Source organism: Acomys russatus, chromosome 31 (genome assembly GCF_903995435.1).
Source record: "Acomys russatus chromosome 31, mAcoRus1.1, whole genome shotgun sequence".
Lineage (NCBI taxonomy): Eukaryota > Metazoa > Chordata > Mammalia > Rodentia > Muridae > Acomys > Acomys russatus.
In genome coordinates this window covers 21,603,893-21,623,639 of record NC_067167.1, presented here as the reverse complement: position 1 = coordinate 21,623,639, position 19,747 = coordinate 21,603,893, and the positions used below count along the sequence as shown (strand labels likewise).

At 40.4% G+C, this 19,747-nt stretch overlaps 1 protein-coding gene across 1 annotated transcript in view; it reads right to left on the bottom strand.

Moving 5' to 3' along the window:
• Positions 1-8,189: 8,189 nt before the first annotated feature.
• The window catches only part of Atp2b1 (ATPase plasma membrane Ca2+ transporting 1), a 105,293-nt gene continuing 93,735 nt past the window's right edge, over positions 8,190-19,747 (bottom strand). The window contains exons 16-22 of the mRNA XM_051139637.1: positions 17,008-17,199; positions 16,563-16,776; positions 15,984-16,195; positions 14,779-14,886; positions 12,830-13,012; positions 12,368-12,454; positions 8,190-9,487 (exon numbers count right to left, since the gene is read on the bottom strand). Coding sequence (XP_050995594.1) covers positions 9,176-9,487; positions 12,368-12,454; positions 12,830-13,012; positions 14,779-14,886; positions 15,984-16,195; positions 16,563-16,776; positions 17,008-17,199 — 1,308 coding nt within the window. The 3' untranslated portion in view covers positions 8,190-9,175. The remainder of the gene's footprint in view (positions 9,488-12,367; positions 12,455-12,829; positions 13,013-14,778; positions 14,887-15,983; positions 16,196-16,562; positions 16,777-17,007; positions 17,200-19,747) is intronic.

Sequence of the window (19,747 nt, the reverse complement as noted above, 5' to 3'; positions counted from 1 at the left end):
TCCCAGATGTGCAACACATAAGCTACACCATTAAAAAAAAAGTTCCTACTGTTGACTAAGCACCAAAGTGGAGATGGAAGCAGTGCTATTATTTCTCTGATGAATCTCCTTGGTAGTCTGCTAATGCTGTGTTTATGACCCTGCTGGACTCTGCAGATTCTTTGCAGCACAAACTTTTTATTTCAGCTAGATCAAGGGAGGCAGGCTGGCAGGGTCCGGCTGCTGCTCAACATGTACTACCATTGTACACTGTTCTTATACTCATCAAAGTGCTTTCATGTCTCCAATTTCACATGGCCATCAAAGGGCAGGGGCTGGACTGTGTTCCTGCTGAGTAAACTGGGGGCTCAAAGCGGTGTCAGAGCAAGGCAGAACTGAGGCCAGAAGCAGATCTGTGGACCACTGGGAAATGCTCTTCTCACATAGGGCTGCCTTTTCCAACTTCTCACATCCAGAGCCAAGGCACACCCCCAAAGGATGATTTCTTTCCCAATATACTTCCATTTGGAGTGATGCTGGGGACCAAGCCCACGGTGGTACAAAAAATGCTCTGTCCACTCCCTGTTTTTCTAAGGAGGGTCTTGGTATGAGTATCAGGCTAGTTAGGAGCTCAAGGTTTTCCTGCCCCAGACACCCCTGGGTGGGTGGTACCACACAGTGAAAAAACAAAAAATGAAACTCACTTGTGACCATTTGTCCCTTGTAGTTAGTTCTACTGTGTGAAGGGCAGAGGCAGGTGGTACTGTGCTGCACTGCAAAGAGGTACAAAGTGCAAAAGGACCCAGGGAAGCATGGAGTTTGGGGAAAACTTTGGTGGGTGCTTGGAGAACACACGAACAACAGATTGCTCCCAGCAGAGAAAGGAGCACAGGCTAGGCCTAGGAGGTGAAGGGCTATGTGAAGTTTCTTGGGAGTTCTTTATTTACTTACTTTTTTCTTTCTTTCTTTTTTTTCAAGACAGGGTGTCTCTGTATAGCCTTGGCTGTCCTAGACTCGCTTTGTAGGCCAGGCTGGCCTCGAATTCACAACCAATCCACCTGCCTCTGCCTCCCTAGCTTACTTAACTACTTTTCAAAGAAGGCATTCTGATAAACTCATGATAATAGAAATTTTATTTATTTATTTTTTGATAACAGAGAATTTTTGGTGTGGCATGGATTTGGTAGAGTAGGGACAACAAAGTCAAGAAACTACTTTCTATGGACTTGAGATAAGAGGAATTTAGGGTGATAACAACCGAAAATAAGGGCATTGACAAAAAAGACTTGAAACTAAGGAAGAGCAGCCAACAGCATTTCAACAAATCATTACTATTGGACTCAATGGCTACTGACAAGTAACAAAATGGAGTATTTAACCATGTGGCCTTTAAGTGATTATTGGGTTAAACATCAGCCTGGTAGACAGGTTTTTTGTTTGTTTGTTTGTTTTTGTTTTTCTTTTAGAAAATCAGACAAGGGCTTTTTGCTTACGCCTTTTTAGGTTTCTTTCTTTCTTTCTTTCTTTCTTTCTTTTTTCCAGGAAAGCAGTTGTTCAGCAAAGCAGTAAACCTTAAAATGGTTTAATACAGACAGATATAAAATCTTGCTTTGGACTGAAGCCGAACACCATGAGAAGGAACAGCAGATGCCTGTTGAAAGGTGAAGACCATAGGCCGACAGCAAAATGCTAGAGAGAAACACCGCACTATGGATTCAAGTCAGACAACCCAGGACTCGAATCTTGGCTTTGGTGGATATATAAAGATTTGGTATATATGCAACGAGGAATGGGCCTCAGGATAATAAAAGATAAATAAAAGGTTGGCTTGAGTGTCAGTCAGAAAACAAGGAAATGAGTGAGTTTTCATTTCTATCAAGACTGTGTGTGTGCTGTAAAGTTGTGAAGAGGTACGGAGTTGAAGGTAGTCCAGGTTTAGGCACCAAAGTTGTGTGACAAAAGGTGGCAAAGCTCTCCAGGACTCTGGGTCAATGACAGGATGATGGAGCCAACTCAAATAGATTGTAAAGATGAAACCACCAAGGGTTAGTAGGCAAAGATGGCAGTCATGCCATAGAGAAATATGACCAGCAGGTACAAAGGGCTTTTCATGAAGCCAAACAACGGGTGGAATGGAGGAGACAATAAGATGTTAGACCAGAGAGCTGAAAATGGCCATCTTTTGTTTCCATAATGAAAAACAGTAAATAGAAAGGTTACTGTGATTCATAGGGAAATTTCCAGTCTGAAGCAAATGAGGAAGAGTTGAGATGCTTAAAAATGGTACCAGCTGCCAAATGTGGTGGTATACACCTTTAATCCCAGCACTCAGGGAGGCGGAGGCAGGCGGATCGCTGTATGCCTATGTTTTATTATTTGTGTTAATTTACACGTCTGCCCAGCCAGTTGGCACAAGGCTGGTCCTCCTCACACTCCCTCAGACAGGGTTTCCCTGGGAAGCTGGAACTCCCTTTTTTGACCAGACTGGCCTTGAACTTGCCTCCCAAGCACTGGGATTACAGGCCACCACTGCCTGGCTCTATCCAAGCTTTTTAAAACACTCTGCCCCTGGTCTGGCCCATTCCAGCTACACTGAGCACTTTATTTTAGGCCTCTCACTTGACAAGCGCTAACCTACTAGAGGCTATGTGACCGGCACTTTCTGACAGCCTAGTGGGGAGGGAGGCTCCCCCTCTTCCCTTGTCTCTGATCCACTGTTACTGTGAGGATCTCTGTGACTACAGTTACAGCACAGTGTCACTCATCATGATGGTCTGACTTATTCAGATCCTGTCTAATTCTGATTAGGGTTAGAAAATTATAAATTCCTCCTCACAGGTACCAAGTATTTGTGGAATGAATGCCCAGAAAACAGGAGATAACAACAACAACAACCACCACCACCAAAAACCATGAAGGCAGATAGTAACTAATTTAGCAGGAAGATGAGGAATAATTCCCAGGCAGTGATCTAAGCTGATGGCAGGATCCAGACAGAAGTTAAAATGCAGACAGTGCTAAGACGGCAATCAAAAAGGGCTGTCACTTACTCCTTAGAGTTGGAGCGGCTGCACTGTTTGAAGGTCCCTTCCCCCTACACGTCAGAAGTGGAGAAGTTCTACTTCCTCCAAGTCAACAGCAGGAAAAGGGAAAATGAAAGACCCTTTGACACACTACGGATTCACCTCAGAGCAAGCTTATGAAAACTTGAATTTTGAATGCCACACTCTCCAGGTCTCTCTTAGTGCCCACTTTTTCCCTCTGCCCTCACTCTCCCTCCAGCTACTCATTAAGGTATGCCCTCAGGACTGGTGATCGCAAAAGCAGTCTTACTGAAAAAGATTTTTAGTATAGTTTATTTCCACGAAGATGCCTAAATGACCACAGATGTCAGCTAGGCGCAGTTCATTTTGACAAACAAAAGGAATGGGGTACACAGATGGTGCTAAGACAGCAATCAAAAGGGCCGACATTTACGTGAACTTGGATCACTGAAATCTAATGTGCAACAGTGTCATTTCTTTGGGATCAATATTAAAGCACTGAGAATTTTCATTAGAGAAAATACTGCTGAAACACAACTCAGTAAAGTTAGGGGGAGCAAAGGATGGACGGGATTTCCAATCCAGCTATGAAAATTTCTAAGAGTAGCAAAGGAAACAGAGCAGGACAAGTGTGAACGGCGTGCTAGCAGTGCATTCTACCCTGCAGGTCTCGCTTTTCTTCTTTTCAGGGAAAAGAACAAGCACTTTCACTCCACGTTAATAAGAGTGATGATCTTTTAATGCTATCCATAAAACTCCAGCTACACTGTCCCCCTCAGTAGAAGAATGGATAAAGAAACTGTGGTACATTTACACTATGGAATACTACTCAGCTATTAAAAATAAGGAATTCCCGAAATGTGTGGACAAATGGATTGAACTAGAAATGATCATAATGAGTGAGCTAACCCAGAAGCAGAGAGACTCAAATACTATATACTCACTTATATCTGGACACTAGCCCAAGGGGCAGGTCTCATGAAAGTCTTCACTTACCAGGAAAGTGGGATAGAGGTGAGGGCATCCTAAGGTGAAAGAAATACAGGAGATAGGAAAATAGACGGATCCAGAGGGTCCTAGAAACCTACAAGAACACTATGATGGGCAGATCGGGGCCCAGGGGTTCTGCGCAATCTATGGCACCAGCCAAGAACAATACGTGCAGTCATCATCAAACCCATACCCAGATCTAACCAAGGAACAGGACATTCTCCACAGTTGAGTGGAGACTGGGGACTGACTTTCACACGAACTCTGGTGCCCCATATTTGGCCATGTCCCCTTGATGGGGAGGCCCGATGGCACTCGGAGGAAGGATAGCAGGCTACCAAGAAGAAACTTGAATACCCTAACATCATATTCAAGGGGAGGAAGTCTCCATCAGTCACGGTCATAGGGAAGAGGAATGGGGTGAAAGTGGGAGGGAGGGAGGAATAGGAGGATGCATGGGACGGGATAGCAATTGAGATGTAATATGAATGATTTTATTTTTCAAAAAAAAAAAAAAACAAAAACCAAAAAAACCAACTAAACAACAACAACAACAAAAAACAAAACTCCAGAAACACCCGTCTTACAAATTCTAATCAAAGCATGCTATGACTATCACTGTCTTGTCTTTGACCCTTTAGAGGAGGCCTGTGAGGAAAGCCTGGGCTGTGCACATCTTAAGCAGTGACTTTTTGCCTGAGTCTCTGAGCTGTTGTCTAGAAGGGATCTTGGAAGCATCTGCTGCCAAAAAAGAGGAGCAGCAAAGGCAACACTTGACCTGTGCGCGCGCGCGCGCGCGCACACACACACACACACACACACACACACACACACAGATCTGTTTGGCAGGGGGTGTGGCTTGTTTTTTTTCCCAGACAGGGTTTCTCCATGTGGCCTTGGCTGTCCTGGATTTAACTCTGCAGACCAGGCTCGCCTCAAACTCAGATCCGCCTCTGCCTCCCCTGAGTGCTGGGATTACAGGTGTGGCCACTACGACCAGCTGCACAGAGATTTTTCTGATACTGGTCTGACTCAGGTGCTACCAGCTCGGGCTCGCCAAAGCCATCTCAAGTGTGAAGCCTACTTCTACCATGTGATCTAAAGTGAGGTTTAAGCTTTCTAAGCCTCAATTTTCCCATATGTACAATAGAAGTTCACAGGGTTATTATATACATAATCCATATAAAATGTTCAGTATGTATTGAAAATACTGCATGATTACTAATTTATGGACCAATAACCCATTACTTACATGGAAAAACCTTTAAGCTTTGAGTTAAATTAAGAGACGCTTAGTCCTGAGTTGAACCCAAACTAGATGTGCATATTACTGACCTAAGACAGTACTGCTTAAGGAAATTGTGCCAGGCACCAATACTGCATCTCACACACTAACTTTAAGCCCCTATTTTGGAGCCATTAATGTACTGTTTAATAATAACAATGTGAACCAAGAGAAAACAGATTAAACCAGCCTGCTTGTATTTGACTACAAGCTTTAAAAAAAAAAAACAAATACAAAAAATAGAAAAGAAATAATTCTTATGACAAAAGTATTTGTTAGTAAATAAATTATGTGGGTGAAGATAATTTCCTTGTTGACACATCCTGTGAAAGCAGTACTGCAATGCACACATAGACTATGTATAAGTGAGAAAGGAGAAGGTTGCTATGGAGCTAAGGCACAGTGCTAAAGCTGCCCAGGTTACAGAGACAGAACAGCTATATGAAACCGAGTTCTCTAAAGGTAAGGTAGGGGTGGGAATGCCAAGAAACAAAGCCTAAAAAAAACCTTCCCTTTCTTATTCAGTTCTCTTTACAAATAGAATTCTGACAGATACACACATAAGCCCCCAATTTGACAAGATGGAAAATAACCTTTTATGTTGAATATTGCTTATATTCAACCCCCACTGAGGGTGGACAGGAGTGGGGGCACTATACCCCCTTTCTCTCCAGAGGCGAGACCATGTAAACAAGAACACTGAGTTACTGTATCAGTCATAACATTCCAAGTATATGTAAAATCTGCATTCTGTAGATTAAAAAAATCTCAAGTAGAAAAAAAAAAGGAATGCCAAAATATGATGTTCAAATCATTCCAATATTCAAAAAGTTCAGTCCCCATTCAGAAACAGATAAACAGTATATTTATTAAATGAGTTAAGACAAATAAACTTTACAAATAGACAAATAATAAAAGGCTCAGTGGCTAAAGTAGATGGTTAAGCATCATTAAAAGAAATCAACACCATCACGGTATCTCAGTTGGCTTACATGTGGAAATGAAATTTTCAAAGAGCAATTTCACAGAAATGAAGCCAGTTTTTTTTTTTTTCTTATAAACAAATCACCATTTTGGTTCAAAACTGATATCTGTTATGAAAATTACCATATCACATATTTGTAAGATGACAAGAAGTAACTCATCTTCAGACTGCGACAAGTCTATTTACAACCACAAAAAAGGCAATGATGAGGAGAAAAGGATTTTTAAAAAATATACAAAGATTAAAAACATTTGGGATGCAAAATTAAACAAGTTTTTCTTTTCCTTTTCCTTTTTTTTTGGTTAGAGGATAAAAGAGAAAATGTGAATTACAGATGTTGATTTAGTAGCTATACACAGTATATAATGGGATCCAAAATCTTTTAACAGTTTGCTTGTATTTTTTTCCCCCTACTTACATAATGCTTTAGGAAATTTCTGGTAGAAATTAAGTCTCTCTAAGAGAGAGAAGCACACATCAAGCATGTCCTGCTATTACTTCACGGACGTCCTAAGACGCGCTCATGGATCTAGAGGTGGTGTAGAAAAAAAAACATTGCCTTGAGTTGAAAGACAAATACTGGAAAAGCTCGATACAAGCCCTCCATAGCACATGCATGTCTAAACCTTTTGGTAATTACATTCATATTTAAGCATAACAAAAAGAAAAAAAAAAAAGAAAAAAAGAAAAAAAGAAAACTGAAAACATTTCCCTTTTTCTCTATTCCCTATGCCTTGCAGGCTTCTTCAGTGGATAGGGTCGGTTGTTAGAGCTGAAAGGGTTCTTCTGGGGGGTCTAGCTGCCCACCCTCATCCAGGGTGGGCAATGCCCCCAAGATCATGCAGCACGTAAAATGGCAAAATCAAGACCAGGAAGCCCGGGCTGGACTCCTAGTCTAAATATGCTTCCCAGCATATCATGCTACCTCTTTTTACAGTATGAGTAAATGTACAATGATGAATGCGTCAGACCCAATGTGTTTCTAAGACTTACAGAGCATTACCGCAGGCAACTGATGGAGAGAAAAGGATTCCCCCCCCACCCACCAAAAAAATAATATATATATCAAGCACCATCAACTACATGTCTTTTGCTGGGTCAGCACTCTTGGATGTAGTAGTCCTCGTAAACTTTATGTCAGCCTGAGGGTTGTGTATCTGGTGAAATCTGTGCCCCGAAACAATACCAGTTTCTAAAGGGTCAGGACAAGAGGCAAACCAAGGAAGAAGATAGACGGGAAAGAAGCAGAGAGCCTAAGAATTCAATTGACTTAAGAGGCGGGCATTTCAGCACATGGTCAATCATCACGGCCACACACACCGTGTTGAGAAGCTTTCCCTGCATTCTCACACGGTATTGCCTTTAATCTAATCTGCATTTTTGGCCACACAGTAAAAACATGCTTATATCAGAGACAATGGTGGTCATTACTTCTTATAAAATGGTGGGACTATTTTATCTCAGATAAAACTAGGTCCCGTGAAGAGTATGTTAAGATGGCAGAACTGTGCTGGCTCAGCCTGACTCTGTAGGCTGACCAAGAAAGAATTCAAACAGTACTTCATGGGGGCTGTTAGGAGCTTATGATTTATTCTAATTGTGGTTAAAGGAAACAGACCAATGTGCCACGTATGCAGAACTAAGGACAGGAGCTGAGCTGTCTTAAAAACCACTGCCGTGTATTTATTTATTAAAAGGGCATATTTATTTATGTTTACAAACAACTTTCAAAAACAAAAGGGAAACATGTATGCGCCTACCTATTACCTTTTCTAGAGTGCCAACAGGCCTCTTAGGCTGTATGAAGGTCTGTAAGGAGTTATTAGAAAAATCAGTACAGTTCACTCAGGGTTCACCAAGACATCACTAAACTAACATGTTTAGACAAAAACAAAAAGGACTAAAGGTTCTCTTGTAGTTTGATAGTTTAATTTGATTCGCCTGAAATAACAAAGGCATTTCAAGCATCTTTCATTGTGTATTTGATGTCCCGCAATAAACAGTCTACTAAATTCTGAACAAAGGTTATTAGCAAGTTTTCAAAAAATTTAAAAATTAAACAGTTCTTTCAAAACCATTAAGTAGTAAATGTATTTAAGAAACTAATTAGGACAGATGCCATAACTTCATTAAAACACCACTGCTCATGTTTTTTTTTTTTTGTTTGTTTGTCTTGTTTTGTTTTCTTTTTTTGTTTTTTCGTTTTTTAAACAAAGCATTAGTGTTATCTATTTGGCTATTAGTATTAGCAATTTATCTACAATATTTAACAAGATAAATTGTAGGCAAAAATTTAGTACAGTTTCAATAGAAACACCCCCTTTTTTTTTCCTGAAAATACAGCAGTATTTGTAGGACTAATTTTTCTCTGCATTAGTTATAAGGAAGCTTCCCATCTATGAAGAACAAAAAAAAGTATCTACAAACCTTGTAAACAGATCTGTATCATTTATAAACATAAATAATCCAAATTATTAACAGCCAACAGCAGAAATTAAAGTATTCATTCAATGATCCAGGGCTCTCTGTCTTGCCCAGCGTCACTCCTCCCTCTCTCCCACCAAGGACTGAGATAAACCACAGCTCCGTTAGTACAGGTCAGGACCACTTTAGGTACCACTGATGATCCACAGGTCACTTACGCCGAGTTACCGTTGTTTATCCGTCAGTTCATTTCTCCCACACCCCAAAAAGCACCCTCAGTCTGGCAGAAAGCTTTGCTTGTTTGTTTGTTTGTTTTTTAAAAAAATAAATCTACATTCGTACAAGTGCGTCTTCTGTTGAAGTCCAAAGACAAGAATACTATCTTGCCCATCACAATATGTGAAAAGACTCAGTTTCGATGATTTGTTTCTTTACAATGCAGCTAGTGTGTTAACATTCAGCTTACAATCAGAGTGATGTTTCCAAACTATGTAGTGGGCTTCCTGGGGATGAAGAGGTAGCAGACTTGTTCATTTCTATTGTAAGGTGAATCCCGCTGTCAACAGCATTGTTATTTTTGTTTGGAGAGGGTGGAGGGCTGGAGTTGCGTTTTGTAGGAGCATCATCTTCAGCATCAGTGTCATCAATAAGGGGGATGTGAGGCTCTGAATCTTCTATCCTAAACTCAGGGTGTGTCATAAAGTTGTGGATTGAACTTCTTGATTCTGGCTTTTCTAACCCTTCATATAAGGAACTACGAAATGCATTCACCACTCGAATCTGTGAACAGCAGAGAGCACAGAAAGGTGTCAGAACGCCAGTACCTTAGCTACAGTAATGGTTCACTTATGAGTTTGAATCCACAAACAGCTAGGCATGAGTGAATCATATTTGCATGTAATGCAGTGGGACTTGCAATACACTGTAAAAAAATGAATATTTTAGTAGGACACTACAGAACAACAAAACCACATACTCTAATTAAGAGGTATACATTCAAAGAAAAACTAACAAAATTTCATTGTCACTGGCTAAAAATTTATAGCCATTTTGTAGGATTTTTTTTTTCCCTAAGAAGACAAAAACAAAAAACAAAATGAGAACTTAGCCATACACAAGCTTAGTTGAATTATCTTTAAATCAAAAAGCACATATTTCTCAAAACAACTCAAGCACAAAGGGCACTATTTATCATGCTAGGAATTAGGGTGTCACCAACTATGAAAAAGCCAAGCAAATATAAGCCAAATGCCACAATGAACTCACATCTGCCCCGCTACTTCCTAAGTTAAAAATTAAAGACAAATCCAAATACGTCTCCATAAAATGCTACTGAACAGCTATAGATATTTGAGTATATGCCATTTTTCTACAATAGTGTTAGTGTTCTTTTTTGTATTTGAGATTATAACTTAATACAGATCTCTGGAAAGAACAGATTCCAAACACACACCACACACACACACACACACACACACACACACACACACTCTCTGGGACTCTAAAAATATTCTTCAAGGAAAAGACAAGAAGCTTCAAAGCTTTCTTTCTAGCAACTATTTAGACTTATATGGTGTAGCAATTTACCTTTCTTCTTGGGTGTCTGTTGTACACAGGAAACTAGGTTAAAGGACAAGCATAAAATGTCACTGCAGTCCCAACAGTAGGGCTCAATAAACCAGTGTCACTTAAAAAACAAACAAACAAAACAACAACAACAACAAAAAAAACCCTAAAAGGATAAAATCCATTTGGCTGAGCACTTGCATTAGTCAAAATATAAATATTTTATAACATACAAATATTAACTTCTGCTTTAATCCTAATAATTTTAAGAGTGAAGGCACAATTTACTCATAAAGTTGAGAAGTGGCACCAACATTCTGGAAGAAAACAGTCATCATTAAAATGATCTTTTCTCAGCCAGGCATGGTGGCACAGAAATCCACCTGCCTTTGCCTTCTGAGTGTTGGGATTACAGGTATGTGACACTTAGCCCAGCTTACTAAATTTATCTTAACAGCAAAATGATGATTAGAAACTTAGACATTGGGATGCATATTTTTTTCAAATGTATGGTTAGGATCATCATGTGCCTCTTCAAACTATCCTGTCTTTCTTCATGCTTGTCTTTCTGGACTTACTGGCTCCATCTGTAAAGCTGTGTTAGTCTAAATCAGTGGTTTTCAAGCTGTGGTCACAACCTCTTTGTGTGTGTGTGTGTGTGTGTGTGTGTGTGTGCGCATGTGTCTCACATATCCTATATCCTTCATATCATATATTTACACTATGATTCATAACAGTAGCAAAATTAGTTATAAAGAAGCAACAAAAATAATTTTATGACAAGGGTCACCACAGCATGAGGAAAGGGTCGCAGCATTCTGAAGGTTGAGAACCACTGCTCTACACTAACTTGGTCATTTACACAGAAAATACAGAAGAGTCAAGTAAGAGAGATGTAAGATGAGTTTCGGTTTCCGCCTACTAGAGGGTGAGCAACTGCAGTCAAATGGGATTCCTCAAATGTAAGCCAGATGCAATGTGGTCCCTATACCTCATGGGGTTGTTATGGAATGTGGTACGGTGTGAACACACACTATCAGCTCCAGGAGCTCTCAGACGTCAATGTGCATATGACCCTGCTGGGATCCTAGGAAAAGGCACTCTGATCTAGTAGAGGTCCCAGACAGCCTGCATTTCCAACAACTTTGTAGTTGATGCTGAGAAGCTAGATGGACGGACGGACGGACGGACGGACACACACACACACACACACACACACACACACACACACACACACACCCAAACACATTCTATCCATGTATCTTGTGACTTTCTCTTGTTATTTTATAATTCTACTTTACTCATGCGTTTCTATTTTAATTCGACACACCAACAGCAGTGAACACACTGTTGATTTTGTTTGTAACAGCAGACTACTATCTATGATGCACTTTTAAGCTGAACTGGTTGAACAAAAGGGAAAAGCCCAAGAAACCAACCAAGATAGCGAGTATGAAAGCTTACAGAGAGTACAAAAGCTTACTCAGGGGCACACAGAACAAGGAAACAACTTTCGAGTTAGGGAGGCAAGCAGCTGGCTGTATACACACGACCTTTACTTCATGCTACTAACTTACTGTCTACATAGGACAATGTAAAAGTTGAAATGCCAAATTCATTCCTTAGCATTATAAATGTAATTTTCCAGTTCTGTTAGCTCAGTTTCAAATGACATGCTTCTGAGAACCATGCAGTATGGACATGTTTATAGGCATATACTCAAAAATGTATAGTAGTTTCATAAACGCTAGGCTACAATTTTATTCCCCACGTGAACTATAAAAGTTAGCACAGAGACAAGGTCCCATGTCTGATCTTTGGTTGCAATTGATGCGCCTCTTATCTAACCCTCTAAGAAATAAAACAAGAACAAATGGCAACACTTGAGGTCTCAATCCACTTTACAAAAAAAGAAAGCTTTATGAAAAAGCCTGAACAATGAATTTAAACATTAAGGAGAAAATGAGAAACGTTAGGTGTGTGAAGTAGGAAATGTTAATTTCATGCACTTAGGAACACACACTCACACCCCACAGTAGTAGAAGCAGTAGAAGAGGAAAACACTACATGTGTAGGGGTAGAAATATTTGTTACATCATGGTGCTGGCTGGCGATGGAGGGTTGTCGCCTTAGAGCCCCCTGAATGGAACTTCCACTCTGGAAAGCATTCACTACATCCATCTGCAAGGAATCAGAGATTGTGACAGCTTGCTCAGCAAGAGAGAGAGAGAACAAGAGAAAGGACCGTTCCATCTACCAACATTTAAAAACGTAAAGAAAAAGGCACTTTTACAGAGCAGATAAACAGGCAAGAGGAGCATTGTGAGGTCAAAGGGGAAAATAAAAGCTAGGGAAGAAAAGCTTAGGGCATGTAAGAGTCATTCTTTTGTAATTAGCTACAAGTTTCACTCAGTTCGGCCATCAGTAGTATTTTTCAAAAGGATAAATTTTGTGGGTCAGAAAGGCTAGAAAGGCAGTTAAAAAGCACAGGCGGACCTCTCCCTGGCAAAAATCCCTACTCCCATCGGCTTTCCTACCTCTCTACCAAACCCATACCTGCGTCTGAATTCTGTTCAGGCCTCTAAACCACAAGATCTGGCCACGCCGCAGCTCCCTTTCAGCATGGTCAATCTCTTCAACGTCCTCTGCTAACTCCTCCTCAGGTATCTCTTCCTTCTGTGTTCCGTGACCAGCTTCTTTTAGGAATTTTAAGCGGCTAGTTGGAATTGTTGAAATAAGCTATAACACAGGGGAAAGAACTTAAGGCATTAAAAACTGCAGGACCATCCACTCATCTTTACCAACGAAGCAATGAGATCTTGGTGATCAGACTTCCCCAGAACAAAAACTATCCGGTTATACAGGAGGACAAACTGTGTTCTGAACAGGAAGCAATTTGATTCTATTTCCCATATTTTAGACAAACCTTGTTTTACCGTGCTTATGTCATGTCTATAAAATTTTCTACTTGAACTCTTATTAATTACATTTACTTCAAATAAAACGAAATGGCAAGTGGTCTTACTGGACGCAGAACAAGCTTGTAATCCGTTATCGCTACAAAAACTCAACAGGTTAAAAACATACCAGAATTCAGAACATCATTAAGGTTATACTAAAATAGTCCAGCTAGGTATTTTTGAAAAACTCAGCTATTTAAAACTGAATCAACACTGATCATACATAGTAACGTACAGCAAGAGATGCCTCCAAAAATGCAAAGAACACCAGAAACATCAGTAGTACATGTTAGCGCTTTAGTATTAACAGGCAGTACCTATGGAGTAGAGTTTACCAAGGGCAACCAAGATGCATTCAGACACTGAACAGCCCGGAGAACTTCTACTCCTGCCACTGGAGTTCACAGAGGTAAAACAGGTTCAAATACGTGAAGCGACTCGCTCATGGAATGGCTAAGATTCCAGGCCTTCTGGGCATCAAAGCCAGGACTTTTTTTTTTTTTTTTTAAAGCATCACACACTTAAAATCAACAGACAAATCAATGTAAGCCTGCTGCTGGCTGTGTCTGAAGTTTCTTCTTCTTGAAACTAGGCAGATTTTTAGACTGTAGGCTTGTGCTCTGCCTATCAGAGAATATTGCGAAATAATTAGAACGGCAATCAAAAAAAGAAACGATCAATTAGGGATCACTGAGAGAGACTTTTAAGGAAATAAAAAGCACTTAGAACACAGAAATGCAATTAAGAAAAAGATAACAGAGACTGAGAGCTAAATAAAACCTGAATTTGGTTTGATCTGCGGAATAACAGGGAGTGTGCTCGCACAAGTTACATACGGTCACACGCTACCCTTTGCTCGTGGGCATGTCGGTACTGATTCTCCAGCAGCTGGCTGGATACTAGTACCAAGAGCCTGAAGGTGAAAACTGTCACCACTACTCATCTTTAAAAGAAGACCAGCATGCGACCGCACGTAAGACGACTACCAGCAGCGTTGAGGTAGCTCTTACTTTTCTGGCATTTTCATTTTTAGACCATATTGTTAAAAGCCACTTCATGCCTTGGCAACCTTTTTTTGTGGTTGTTTCCCCTGTCCCCCCCACCCACCCCCAGATACCATGATTTTTTTTTTTTTTTAAACCAAACTGTTTGCTAAGTAAAGCTCAAAAGTTCTCCCAGGCTTTTAAAAATAATAACTTACATAGTAAAATAATGGAAGTATGTTTATTCTGAAAACATAAAAGCACGTGGTAAAGACACAGGTGCTGACTGGCTAACCAGTCATGTTTGTGTCATGCTTGTAACTGCAGCAACCTGTCTTAAAATCTTAGCAGTGAGCAAAAGACCAGTGAGGACAATAAACAAAGACCATCTTAGACAAGCCGCTTAGGAAGAGGTGACAAATCCTGTGCCACTCAGAATTCCTTTTTGTGACTCAAGTGGTAATCAGAGTAAGTCAGAGAAATGGTTAGAAGTGGTTTTTTTTTTTGTTGTTTTCTTTTTTTAAATCACTTTAGGTTTTAACAAAAACAGTGAGATTTTTACCTGGCCCCAGAGTAAGGTCCCCATTCCCAGGAATATTGACCATAGCCACTGTTCTATTGACAGTTCCGAGCAGCTGAAAGGCTTCCCACCAAACTGTACAATTATTATCTGGAGGAATGATCAAAAGTAAATTTATTTAAATGACAACTAAAATAAAGTTTAAAAAAAAACCTCTGCCCCAAATTTTAAATATACACAGTAAATCATGTTTACTAAAAATAAACATCTCCTGCACAAGAACAACAACAAAATACCTGTATTTTCTTTCCTATATTATCCCCAATAACAACGCTCTTTGGTGTGCTTTGAAGAGCTCATGTCTCTCGTGAAAGGCAGTGTGTGTTTTGTGGGGAACACATGTCAATGGGGTCGTGGACAGAATACGTCACCCTGTTTTCTCTTATGAATAGCAGGCACTCCTAGTTTACATTCAGACATTAAGCCAACTACGCACGCTCTGTAATGGAAGGAAAGCAACCAGGCAAAGCTCTATGAAATGTGGGCTAGCTCCACCAGTGTGTTCAACAGCGAGAGTAAGTCCAGTGACACATGTACAGTTCACACCGAGACCCCTTCCTGATTCTTAGTGCCCTACAACAGTACACCCAGGAATAGTAAGTATACGCAAAAAGACCAGTCACCTGCCTGAGTCTCACAATTCTCTCTGATATAAGTAGCTGTGAAATACTGAAACTAAAAAAAAAAAAAAAAAAAAAAAAGTAATTTTGGTAGTTAACAGTAGTTACTGTTTTTGTACTTTACAGAAGCATTGTAAATATCACTCTTTGCTTTTGTTAATTGCACTGTTTTCTAATGTCAAGAATATTTGTGTTATTTGTACAGATAGTGTCATTTCCTAAAGGAATGAAAACTGGGAACGGGAAAATGTTCAGTGCTTCTAGATTTTATTTTTTTTCTTTAAATTAAAAAACCTTTTTTTGTTGTTGTAATGAGGTGTGAAAGGAAGGCATTAAGATACTGAGGAAAGCCCAATAATTATGTGACTGGGTGATTTGGCCTCATTAAAGGTAATTCTTTATAGTTAAAAGAAATAAAGCTATCTGCCCAGTCTGTGGAGCTAACTTCAGGAACAAGTTGCTGTGGTCTTTAGAGCACCATCAAATCCACATGCAGAAGCTGCCCTCCTGGTCCGAGTAATGTGCGGGTCACATGATCAAGTCTATACTACCTTTCCATGTACTCACCTGTATAACAAATGTGCCTAAGACGATTGTGCAGAAGATGGCGTTATTAAAGATTCCTTCAAACACATTCCTCTCACCATGAATTTTTCGGGCATTTATTTCGTTGAAAAGCTGCATCAGCACAAAGGTATTGAACACGATCGTGTAATGTTCCGAGGGGGGAGCATGCAGAGGGGCGTTCCTTCCACTGTCGATATCAAAAAACTTCTCTCCTAAAATGGAAAGCCACCATTTTGTGATTACTGCTGCAAAAACATAGCATGTGTCAACAAAGTGCGTAACAGTAACAACAAAGTGTGGCCCGTCTCTGGATCTATAACGGACCCTGGGATTATCAGGCACAGAGCCTAGCTCTACAGAGGGGCAGACACACCAGGAACATAGATGCAAGAGTGGTGCAACTCTTGTCTCATTGTCATCATCCTCCCCACTGACTAGGCACCAGGGAAAGTGACTGAAAATTTAAGATACGTGGTGGAGTCCGGGCTCAGGAAGCAGGCTTTTGAAAATTCTCTGTGTGTGATCCCCAATGTACAGCAGGGACACTTTAACCGAGACTTGCTTACGGTGAGCTCTTACCAGCAAATAGGAGCGTGAAAACCACGACGAGCTGGTAGAACGCATGGCCCAAGATATTCTTCATCATCGTGCGTGAGATGAGAGGCTTATTTCTGCCGTAAGGCTTCCGTAGCAGCAGCGACTCGGTGGGTGGTTCCGTGGCCAGGGCCAGGGAGGCCAGCGTGTCCATGATGAGGTTTACCCACAGCATCTGCACCGCCTTAAGTGGCGAGTCCTAGAAAAGACAGGCTTCCTAATAGACACTCACAGCTGCTGAGCGAGGCAGCGACTTTCGGAAAGCCTTTAGGATTACAAAGACTCAAGGAACAAGACCGATTACATTTTACGTTAATTAGCCTACAATATAAAAAGCTTCATCTTATTTAAATTCCTAAAGGACTTTTAAAAGGGTAGAGCATATGATTTTTAATTTTTTGCTTTAAAATACATATTAACAGTCACCTACTTGAGTAATACAGGCGCCCGTGAAAGCAACAATCACAGCTACTACATTAACAGTAAGCTGGAACTGCAGGAATTTTGAGATGCTGTCGTAGACATTTCGTCCCCACATAACTGCTTTGACAATGCTCGTAAAGTTGTCATCTGTGAGGATAATGTCAGACGCTTCTTTAGCCACATCGGTTCCAGCAATGCCCTGTTAAAAAAGCCTGTGAATTAGACTACATGTTTAAAATACAATTTACATATGCAAATGTCCACCACTATACTAGATAAAAACAACCACAGTTTTTTTTTTGTTTTGTTTTTGTTTTTTCTAACAGAAGATAATACTGTAATTTTAAGATGCCAGCGAGAGAAAGACGTTCAGGCTTGGTAGACATCATACATAAAGGATGGAGCATGAAAAGCAAAATGCAAATTGTGTTGCAAATAAAGGGCCAATAAGGTCATGCAAAAAGTGCATTAAAAAAAAAAAACCACAGAAAAGGACTGGACATGAAGCTGGGATGGGGACATGTTGGAAGGAGAGGGGAGAAGTGGCGGAGGTGGACGTGGTCATTACGCATTGTATATATAACGTGAATTCTCAAATTTAAAATATTATTTAGAAAGATTGAAAATATTAAAAAGTGATCAAACATGAGAGAAACGCGCATTTGTAAGAAGCCATCGTGAGTGGAAGCAGGTGACGAATGGAATCGGAAGCTCTAAGCCATCAGTAGGGGAAGCGGAGACGACTTTCTCCCCATTACAGAATTCCTCTAAGGCTGAGGCCCTGCAGTTTCAGGGAAGGCTTAGAAACAGAGATGGAATGAGAGGCGCTCCTGAAGACCCGAAGACACCGAGGAAGCAATGAGAAGCCTCTGACTAGTAACAACACTGCCAACAGCAGGATGGTAGACCAGCAAGACTGTGGGTTAATAAAGGTGTAAGTTAATTGCACCTATAAACATCATGGATAATTTTCATATACTCACGCTAAACAAAAGATGGGGACAATACCTATGGTTCCACATAGTTTAAAACAGGCAGAAGCAACAAGCCCCAGAGGCCACAGGAATGGTCTACTTCTTGTACTGCACAAAACGGTGTTCACTAGTGTTCAGTTGTGCATTTATGACTTAGATGCTGCTCTGTATGTGTCCTGCAGGCTAATACAACAAAAAGACAGGCAACTAGGTCCTCAAAGCTCTTTCTCAAACTCATACAACCAGGCAACCTGTCACTTCTACTCCATGGCCAGAGAAAAGCAAGTCAAGAGGTGTGGGAGAGAGACCTCTAAGGTAAAATTGGCAAGATCACCAGCTAACTACCTCTGAGTCACTGCAAAGAATCTGGGAATGAGTGTGTGCCAAGCACATTATGAATTATGAAAAAAAAAAAATAATTGAACAACAAAAAAGATACTTTGTAGGAAATACAGAAAGTTGTACAAAAGAGGAAAAATAATTGTAGGAGATCATGTGGCTCAGAATGGAATGGCATTGACAGTCACAGTAAAGGCTGAATATTGATCTAACCAAAATGATGACATCACACTACGGAAGAATGGCGGGACAGGCACGGGCATGTACACGAAGCAAACATTACTATGCCGGTGCTCCTGTTATCTGTGGAAGTGTTGAGTCCTTATCTTCCTTGAGAAAAAGCCAGCAGTCAATGCTGTATATGTTGATAAAGCACTAGAATCCTTTAGTTTCTATGTACAAGGAGGGTGTGGGGACCGGCTAAAATAGTCAACTTTCCTTTGGGGAGTCAAAAAAATAAGGTAAAAGAAATGGCATATGGTAGGAACATCTGATACCCAACTTTGAAAATACTACACACTCTGTATGGATCAGCAGGAAAAGTTGAAAAGGAGCTTTACATAAAATACTCAATTACAAACAATTCTCTCTCTCTCTCTCTCTTTTTTTTTTTTTTTTTTTGTCTCTAGGTCATCATCTCAGTCTTACGTTCTCAATGCTCATCATTTTTACAGGTAACAGACACTAATCTCTTCATATCTTTGTTCATTTCAAATCCTTATAAATTTAAGAGACAGTTATAAAGGATAGTCGGTATCCAAAGAAAACTTAATTCTACAGACAAACATGTTTGGGAACTTTGGATCAAACCAGACTCGACAGTTTGTAATGGATTCTCCTGGGTGACTACCTGCACACATGTATCTCAACTGATTCATGCTTCATCAAAAGTCCAAGCCAGCCAGCACTTAACCCCTCACTTTACTTCTGAAGTAAATGTAATTTTTAAATCCAATTTAATTTTAAATTATGCAAAACCCTGAACACAAAACCCACTACCAACATAAGCTATGTACTGTACTTTTTAGTTTGCGTTGGTGGGCTTTGTTCATGATTATTTAAGACCCACAGTATCTGTCTTATGCCTAAGTTTTGAGGAAAGAATGACTGTTCTGTGAAACTAGTTTTGTCATCCTGCTTTGCTGTCAGGGTCACAGCAGCCACAATCTGTTATCTGCTGACATGCAGCAACTACTGATCGTGCGGTCCTGAAGCGAGTGAGGTCTCTCACTTAAGGCACAGGGCAGAGCCTTCAAGTATTCGCAGCCCGCTTTGGGAGCTCTTTAGAAGTTTCAGCGTTTCATGTCAATACAGCTGTCCAGGTGTAGAGTAAGGTAAGGTGGGAGTCTTTGGAATCTTTGTTCTTGCTGGAGGGGAGTTTCCTCTTATCATCTCTCGTAATTAAATCCTACCATCATGAGTCTTCTTCCATAG